The sequence below is a fragment of the Capsaspora owczarzaki genome (genome assembly GCF_000151315.2).
Source record: "Capsaspora owczarzaki ATCC 30864 unplaced genomic scaffold supercont2.34, whole genome shotgun sequence".
NCBI lineage: Eukaryota > Filasterea > Ministeriida > Capsasporidae > Capsaspora > Capsaspora owczarzaki.
Window position 1 is genome coordinate 1 of NW_011887325.1, and position 8,734 is coordinate 8,734.

At 53.7% G+C, this 8,734-nt stretch overlaps 3 protein-coding genes across 3 annotated transcripts; 1 reads left to right on the forward strand and 2 right to left on the reverse strand.

Annotated features, from left to right (window-relative positions):
- Positions 1-92: 92 nt before the first annotated feature.
- CAOG_08309 (hypothetical protein) lies at positions 93-3,914 on the reverse strand (the record flags this gene model as incomplete). Its single annotated transcript, XM_004341617.2, has 5 exons — positions 3,766-3,914; positions 2,348-3,681; positions 2,028-2,263; positions 1,658-1,965; positions 93-1,582 (listed from the first exon to the last, which is right to left on the reverse strand). The coding sequence occupies exons 2-5, from the start codon at positions 2,489-2,491 to the stop codon at positions 93-95; spliced, it is 2,178 nt and encodes a 725-aa protein (XP_004341665.2). The 5' UTR covers positions 2,492-3,681; positions 3,766-3,914.
- Positions 3,915-4,540: 626 nt separating this feature from the next.
- On the forward strand, positions 4,541-6,186 carry CAOG_08310 (aquaporin 10). The gene is made up of 3 exons (XM_004341618.2): positions 4,541-4,859; positions 4,974-5,163; positions 5,333-6,186. Exons 1-3 carry the CDS (start codon positions 4,836-4,838, stop codon positions 5,812-5,814), a joined length of 696 nt encoding a protein of 231 aa, XP_004341666.2. The 5' UTR covers positions 4,541-4,835; the 3' UTR covers positions 5,815-6,186.
- Positions 6,187-6,290: 104 nt separating this feature from the next.
- On the reverse strand, positions 6,291-7,431 carry CAOG_08311 (hypothetical protein; the record flags this gene model as incomplete). The annotated part of the gene is made up of 2 exons (XM_004341619.1): positions 6,291-6,832; positions 7,416-7,431. 2 exons carry the CDS (start codon positions 7,429-7,431, stop codon positions 6,291-6,293), a joined length of 558 nt encoding a protein of 185 aa, XP_004341667.1.
- Positions 7,432-8,734: the final 1,303 nt, after the last annotated feature.

Consider the following 8,734-nt stretch of genomic DNA (forward strand, 5'->3'; position numbering starts at 1 on the left):
TAACACTACACATTCAAAACAACGTTCGCGGAACACAGGCGGCGTGCCAGCGGGCCAATGCTGGCACGCCGATCCAGAACGCTTCCAGCAAATCAGTCCTCCTCAGCAGCAGTCACCCGCCGTCGCGTTCGACGTTGCCGAGGCGAACGAGAAGGACTTGTAACACTGAAATCGCTGTCGCCGGCCGCTGTCCAGGAGGGAAGCTCCTCGTTCTCCGAATCGTTTCCCCATCTGGCATTCGGAGGCAACGAATCCAAAGTCACCTCGTCAGTTTCAAGCCGCGGGCTGTTGGCTGCTAGCGAGCGCGGCTGGTTTGTAGGCGGGGCGCGAGCCCATTGGGCAAGCCAGGACTTGACGTGAGGGAAATCAATCTGCAACGCCCGGCAGCGCAATTCTCCATCCTGGTCCATGACGAGTTGCAAAGCGTCCGCAGGCAAGATGCGATCATTTTTTGCTCTCGCGCACTCAAACAGGAATCTGATGGGTGCTCGTGCCTCTTCGGTTGTGCGATTCACGGGAACAGGCTCTGTAACAAAACCTTCACCAGCAGGAAAGAGGCTCTGCAACTTCGCCAGCTGCGGTTCAGTTGTTGTGAAATCATGTCGAAACAGCGGTTGGCTGGCTTTGGCCGAGAGTGCACGCATCGAGGCCGGCATCGTCATTGGCTCTGGCGAGGACTCCTCGCCGCAAGTCAATACCCAGGCCGAGCTTGCCCCTTCTGAAGATGCAGCGGCTGTAGCTTCATCCTCGTCTGAAAAAGAGTCGTCTGTGGTAGCCACTTCTTCCGCGTTGGAGGCAGTTGCCGATTGCGTGCCCATCAATTCGCTTCCCGGGTCGTCTTCAGGAAGCCCTAGTTCAGCATTGGAGGCGACCGCACAGTCTTGGATGTGACGACTCAGCCAGGCAGAGCTTTTGTACAGCTTGCTGCACTTCGGACATTGGAGGTTGGGAGATTTGCTCGGAGTGGGCGGAGTGAAAACAAGTGACTTGCGCGTCTTGGACTGGGGTCCACACGTCTTGGTCCCCTTCATCAACACTGGCGCTGCATTGATGGTGTGGAGCATCGTTGGCGTGAATTGAAGGGAACCGTTCAGTGGGACTTGATTGGATGGAGTGCGTGGTGAAGCTGGAGAAATGGCAGCAGTCTCGGGGGTCGCTGCACCAACGGCAGCGGTCTCGGAGGTCGCGGCAGAAACGGCGACGGTCTCGGAGGTCGCGGGAGAAACGGCGGCGGCCTCGGACGTCGCTGGAGAAACGGCAGCAGTCTCGGGGTGGGAGTCTCGTTCACGCCGAATCTGGGCGTGGTGTTCGGCGTTGTTGCTCCAATGTGGACTGTTCTGCTGGCCAAGGGTCAGGTGCGTCGAGAAGTCGTGGCGATAGACTTCTCGCAGCCGCTCGCCAGTGTACTCGAACAGCATGCAGCGGTCGCTCAGTCGGAATCCCTGCATGCCACCGTTGTTGTACACGATGTGACCTGCCTGATCCAGAGTTGGGATACTCTTTGGGACCTTTTGAAGGCGGCGACGCGTCGCTTCGTCAATGTGCAGCTGGTGGACAGTCATTCCTGGCATCGTAGCGAGCGCTGATACGTGTCCAGTCAGCAAATGCAGCCATAATCGATTCAAACAAATGGAATACATGAAATACAAGGCCCTACCTTTTTCGACATCCATGCCGTTGTGAATTGAGTTGCCACCTTTCATGAACTCGCTGAACTTTGCGCTGACGTGCGCAAAGTGAAGGTCGATGCGTGACTTGCCTGTTTGAAATGTACAACTTATCAGTACGCTTGAAGATTCGGGGATCGACAGCTCGACATGCTCCTCACCTTCACCAGCCTCGAAGTGCCAAAGGTCGGTGATGTCGAAACTCGCTTGAGTATGCATCTTACTGGATAGGAAGACGCTGAATGGCGAGTTGACGTAGTGTGCACCTGCGTCTGTAACAACAGAGGCAGTATTGATTCTGGGACGAGCGGGCGGTGAGAGAAATGCGACAAACAGTTTTCGCGACAACACTGCTCTTACGGTGGAACTCGTCCCTCTGTGATCAGCGAGTTGATGACTGCAAACACAGCTTGCAGATGATGGATGATCAGAATCCAGTCCTGTTTTTCATCGGGCAGCCAGGCGTCGAAGTGAAGCATGGCTACTTCGTTCGTGCTGGGTTGACGGAAAAAGAACACTATTCCATGAAAAGAGATCCCAGTTTTCGCGAAAAAAGCTTGGCTGCTCTGACGATAGTTATCTGGCATGATTTTCATCTGTTAGCAGGAAGAAGGACGACAGAGTTTCGAAGCTCGTTAGGACAACAGATCGCGGAAAGTTTTTGGCTGTTCGAAACTCACTTTGAAATCACACAAGAACACAGCTTGACCGGGACCTAGGTTGTTGATCGTCTTGTTGATGAGGGATCGAGTATGAGCCGAGCGGAGAAGGTGCGCCACCCACTGCTGAAGAGTTTGGCATCCTCGCTCCAGGATGGTCTGCATATCGGCGCATTCGCCGGGGTTTTGAGGGAGATGGGCGTCGATGTGCAGGCTCAGATCGGCAAGGGTAGTGAGGCCTTGGGTGCAGATTGGGCACGGCTGGGGACTGCTGAGCACGCCGAGGTGGTGCTGTTGCTGGCAGTCGTCCAACCCGAATGCGAGGCAGTGGAAGGGGTGGTCGTAATGCTTGGTTGGATCAGCTGTCAAAGCGAAAAGATGGTCCCTCAGCCCTTGTAGACGCAGCCCTGCCGTATGTGCGTCCGGAAAAGCGATCGTCAATCGTTCCAGTTCTTGCAGCAGAAAAGGGATATCCTCGCTAAAAACCGCGAACGCTCGGTGGCAGTTGCCGCAAAGTCCGTTTTCAGGAACACGCCGCTGGAATATAAACTCTCCTGCGTGTAGAGCGCGCTGGAACACGCTCCAAGAGCACAGGAGGCCGTTTTCTGGGCGTCTTCGTGCATCTTCCGCATCGATGTTTCCAGGTAGACGATAGGCTTCGCCTCACCAGTGACAGGGTCCACCTTTGTCTTGTGAGCACTGGGAACTGAGTGATCCAGCGTGAATGCGCGGACGCTCGCATCTAGAGGGCGCGACTTGCGCGGCGTGGCTGGCGTCCGCTGAGCGATTTGGCCAACTCCATAGTGCAGATTGTTCGCGCGCGCCTGTTGCACAGCGTAGCGCGTCACACCAGGCATGGTTGCTAATATGTCCTTGGTTTTGTGATGGGCGACCGTTCCAAGAAGCTGCGGTGTCTGGTCTGGAAGAATGGGCAGCAGTTCTGCTGTGCACTGCAGGCGGATCTGGGCCACTGTGCCAGCTGTGACAGATGGCACGTATTTCTGCGCAGCAGCCTGAGCTGTTTCGGCAACCAGAGCGTCGTCATGGCCATGGACCTGCGCGACAGCAGCGACGAGAGCTTCGCAGCCAAGCTGCACCGCTTCCTCGCGCCGGCGTTTCGCTTCACGGGAGCCGGGGACCAGATCCTCTGTGGCCTTTCTGCGCGATCTGACGGGGGTTGCAGCTGCTTGCAATGGTACAGGGATAGGCTCGGATGTGGGAGCATCAAAAGTCAAGTAGGCGGCAGGCGGCGCGGGACTTGCAGCCGCGGCGATGCTCTGCCGCCGGCGGGGCTTGCGCGATGATGCTTGAGCCTCTTGAAGGGCATGGAGGTGCCTTTGGACGGCTTTGATGGCCTGGTAGATGGCAGAGAAGTGAGAAGATTTTCGCGCCAAAACGCTTCGGCACCTTCACCCCCCCCTGCCTTCGCTTCTGCGTACTTGTTGCTCCCGATATTCATCTCGGCGCTTCATTCGTAGTCGTTCAGCCGCTCTGGCATTGTTCACCGGATCAAACACACTTCGTTTGGACCGAACCATCAACGATACAAAAGTTTCGGAAAAATCGATCTCACACGGCTGCTGCTCGGCCACGCAAAAAGACTGCATATGATAACAGGTGATAAAATAGGCCGGCGTCTGCAATGGCAGCGGTGGACAGTGAATAGAACTCTCAGGGCAGCGTTTCTAGAGGTTTTTGGGCCAAAAACAGGGTATAAAGCTCGTCCAAAAATGGAAGTTTTCGCTCTTCAATTCCACCTTTTCGACCACCCCAACGATTCTCGGTGCGCTACCCGCCCCAAAAACTAGACGCTACAATAAAATCGTATTGTCAACACAGTGTGGGGGTAGAGAGGGAGCCAGATCGAACCGGCTCGAACTTTTTTTCTCGAAACCGACAAAGGTCGAAAAAAGTTGGGCCAGTGTCGTATTTTCATTACTTTTTTTGGTTTTCTTGTGTTTTCTTGTGTTTTGCTTTTGTTTAGACCAAAAATACCATCAAACAAACCAGGGCTGAAGGCGATTCGTTCTTCTAAATGGGAGAATCTGAGCCGCTTCTGAGCAACCCGGATTACCATGCAACGAACGCAGTGCGGTACCATCGCACGGTGACATTCACTGGCGATGCCACAGCGCACCACCATCAGAGCCATAGTCACGTCCACGGTCACACCCATAGCCACAGTAGCAGTGGCAATGGCAATGGCAGTGGACACGCTGCTGCTGGGCAAGCCGATCTCAATCGTGGACTGAGCATCAACAACCACAGTCAAGACGCCCCGCTCGATGCCGCACGCCAGCATGCGACGTACAAGGCCAACCCAGGCCGACAAGCAGGACCACGAGCCAGCCAGGCGCGCGGACTCGAGGCGTTCGACTCGGACGACGACGACGACGATGATGGCAATACTAACTCGCCCAGAGAGTATCACAGGAAGCGACGTGTCGTGGCGCCATTCCAGCCATCGCTCACTGCAGATCTGCTTGCGGAAACGCTGGGCACGTTTGTCATGGTGCTATTCGCGCTTGGATCGGTACGTCGCGGATTTTTATGCTCTGAAGAACCGATTCTCGTCGCCGAAAACTCACCGCTCCCGGCGAACTGAAATGCAATTTTGCTGTTTGTGATGTTGCTGAAAAACAAGTAGGTGGCGCATCTTGTTGTCGGTACGTCGAATCCGCTGGCGGTGCACATTGGCAACGGGCTTGGAGTCTGCATCGGCGTCATGGTCTCGCATGGCGGACACCTCAACGCCTCGGTAACACTCGCATTGGCTGTGTTCAAGGGATTTCCATGGCGCAAAGTACCTCTGTTTATTCTGGCGCAGTTTGTTGGATGTAAGCGACGCCAACCGCTCGTGCTGGGGTTTTTTTTTTTTTTTTTTTTTTGGTGTTTTTTTTTTTTCGGGGGGGGGGGTTTGTTTGTTTGTTTGTTTTTGTTGTTGTGGTTGTTGCTGAGTCTTCTGCTGCTCCCGTTTGGCCCACCGACAACTTCTGCTCCTTGCAGCCTTTCTAGCCGCCGCTCTCGTCTACGCTATCTACTACGATGGAATTGAAGAGTTTGACGGAGGGTCCCGCCACGTCACGGGCACCAAAGCAACTGCTGGCATTTTTGCCACCTACCTCGCGCCTGGCGTTTCGATTGGCGAAGGGTTTGCAGACCAGATCCTCGCGACGGCTCTGCTGTTGATGGGTCTCTTTTCCATCACTGACGAGCAAAATCCGTCTGTTGGCAAGCACGGACTGCCGCCGTCGGCGGGCGTGCTCGTGACTGCCATCGGCATCAGCTTTGGCTTCAACTGCGGCTACCCTCTCAACCCGATGCGTGACTTTGGACCGCGCCTGTTCACGTACATGGCTGGGTGGGGCGGCGAAGTCTTTACTGCCGGCGATTCTTGGTCGTGGGTTCCTCTCGTCGCCCCGCCATTGGGCGGCTTGCTGGGAAGCGCCATGTACCAGTTAATGATTGAACGACCTCGACGGAGATAGCTCCCAGCTGTGAACATGTTATTTCAAGAAACTTGCATTCATGGGTTTTACAGTGCGTTGTTCAGTATGAATTTTCTACATTGGTTTAACTTTGCCCGTCCTGTGCACCCAAATGGCCATCCAACCCGCATTATCCTGACGTTTCAGTCGTAAATACACTCGTACTGAAGAACACTCGATGCTCAACCTTTTCTCGTTGCATCGTGGGTGTTTGACAATGCCGGTCGCTTTTGCGTATGTGCCCCCAAGCAGCCGCGTTTGGAAAGTTCATGCCTTTTATTTCCATGAAGACAACAAGGACCGGCTCAGAACTCTGACATCAAAACAAAACTGCCTGGACATTTGTTGTTGTTTGTTTGTTTGTTGTTTTTTTGTTTGTTTGTTTGTTGTTTGTTTGTTTGTTTGTTTGTTTGTTTGTTGTTTCCGACTTCCGACATACAATAATTCCCATCCTCGCGCTGTACGCCCCTGCACACTCAGTGAGCACTCAGCTCGTCTGCTGCCGGGTTGAGATCCAGCTGGGCGGCTGTGATGCCTTGGTGCAGCGAAAGAGCAGGAGCGAGCCGCGGGTTTTGTGGAGCACACGCCTTGGCCTTTTCCCAGAGCTCGCCCCGGTTGACCAGCTCTGTCACTGTAAAGTGCTTGCGCAGCTGAGGCAAAATGTTAAACTCCTCGTCCATCATATGACGGCGCACGTCGGTGATGAGCGTTGACATTTGCTCGCGGAAGGCCTCCGATTCCGGATCCATGTCGCCGGACAGGAGTTGCTCAATCAGCGTTTCGGCCTCCATGTGCGCATCGAGGGCGTGGTGCGTGGCGGTGCAATCAATCTTTTGCATTGTAGGGTAGAGGAATTGCACTTCCAGCCAGTCGTGCAGCGCCAGCTGCTTGATTATGTGCTTTGCCATGTCTGTCTTGCGCTTGCTTTTCGCCTTTTCGCAGTCAAACTCTCGGAAGAGCTCCAGCAAATGCTGGTGGTCGTCAAGAATGACACCGACGAGATCGTTCTCAACCGCGCCTGTTCAACAGACGAGATGCGGGACAAAAAAAAGTGAAAACGCAAAAGTTTGAGTATTTTTGGTGCATTGTAGAGAGCGGTCAAGGAATGGTTGATGGATTGTTTGCCTTGGATTTGTGAGTCTGCACGAAACCAAGTCATGATGGCAAAAGCGTACTTGGCTGCCAAACGTGGTGGCAGTGCAAAAATTCAGCCAATCGTCTGCCCTGCTTCTCCTCTCGTCCGCCTCTTTCCTGTCAGCAACTGGGTTTGACGCTTTAACAGGATTGACTCATTGACTCATTGATCGAGGGTCCTTTTCTAGAGTGATGAGGGGACAGAGTCAAAGCCGACAAAGTTATCCTGTTACGCCAACAACAATGAACGCCAGCAAAAATGCCCGTTCAGCCGAGACGTCGCTTTTAGGTCCTTTGTCCCTGCTCGATGCCTGCCGCTTCATTTTCACATTGTCATAAATATAGTTTATGTGTCTTTCTTGTTCTTGCGACCAGTTAGGACGCGGTCTCGAGGCGACAAAGCGGGCGTTGAAAGTGCGTCGACCCGATTTTGTTGGTTTTTGTTGCGATGTTGAGGAAGGACTTACGCGTTTGCATTGCCATTGTTACAGGTTGTCAATTAGAAATGAAGAGTGAAGCGACTTTGACTGAATCGGAACTTTTGCGACAATGGTAGTGTTGCAGACCTGGTGAATGTTAATGTGGAGAGTGGCGACTGAGGCAACATACTATCCCGATCATTAAATTTCGACCCCCCCTCTTTTTTTCACTTTTTCGCCCTCCCTGGGACCTGTGTTGCTTTCCGTCTCGCCCGCGGAATGTTCATTCATGGTACAGTGTACCAGACACATTTTAGAAGTGAAGCAGCGGGCTGGGAGTTAAGATTCGAAGCGAGAACAGACAAAAATGAAAACTCAAAAAAACAGAAAAAGAGCGGCTTTTTTGCCCAATTTTCACAAAGCATTACATGGCACACAAACAACGTGTCGCAGCGCCTTCGCTCCACTTCAGTACTTGGTATAACCACCATTGGCATCTATCACAGCTTGAATGCGGCGCGGCATCGATGAAATGAGATCGCGGCAGACCTCTGGCGTGAGCACTTCTTCGTAGACCGCTTGGAAGCGTTCCCACAACGCGGCCTTGCTCTTGATCTCCCTCTCCTGGTAGATCTTGTTCTTGACCATGTTCCACGCATTTTCGATGGGGTTGAGGTCGGGAGAGCTCGCAGGCCAGTCCAGGACGGTGATCTGATTGGTTTCGAACCACTTCGCCACATCTTTTCTTTTGTGACAAGGGGCATTGTCATGCATGAAAATCATCTCGTTTTTGTTGTTCCACACGCGAATGCTTGCTAGCAACTCGCTCTCCAAAACTGAGAGGTAGGTGTCGCCGTTCATGACGTCGCCGACCTCGCAGAAAAGCGAAATTCCGAAACGAGAGATGGCGCCCCAAACATTGATATGGCCACCGCCGAACTTGACCGTGCCCTGCACGCATCGATCGGTCAACGTTTCGCCAACCAGACGCCATACACGACCACCGTTGTTGTTCCTGTAGAGATAGAGAGCAGTCTCGTCGGAGAAGACGACCCTCAGCCAGTCATCGACGGTCCAATGCTGATGAGCGAGTGCAAAGGCCAAGCGTCGCTCTTTGTGTGTCTCTTTCAAGAGGGCTTTTTTGACCTTCGCTCCGTTGACAAGTCCTGCACCATGCAGCACCCTTCTTATCGTGCATGGAGAGACACGAACTTTGGACAATGTGCGCATAGTGGCGGCCACTTCGGGTGCGGTGTCGGACTCATCGAGGAGGATCTGTGCTACAATGTTGTTGCGGTGAAATGACTTGAGCTTGCTGGGGCGACCGGGGCGGGGGCTGTCGCTCGTCGTCGCCCTCCCGAGAAACG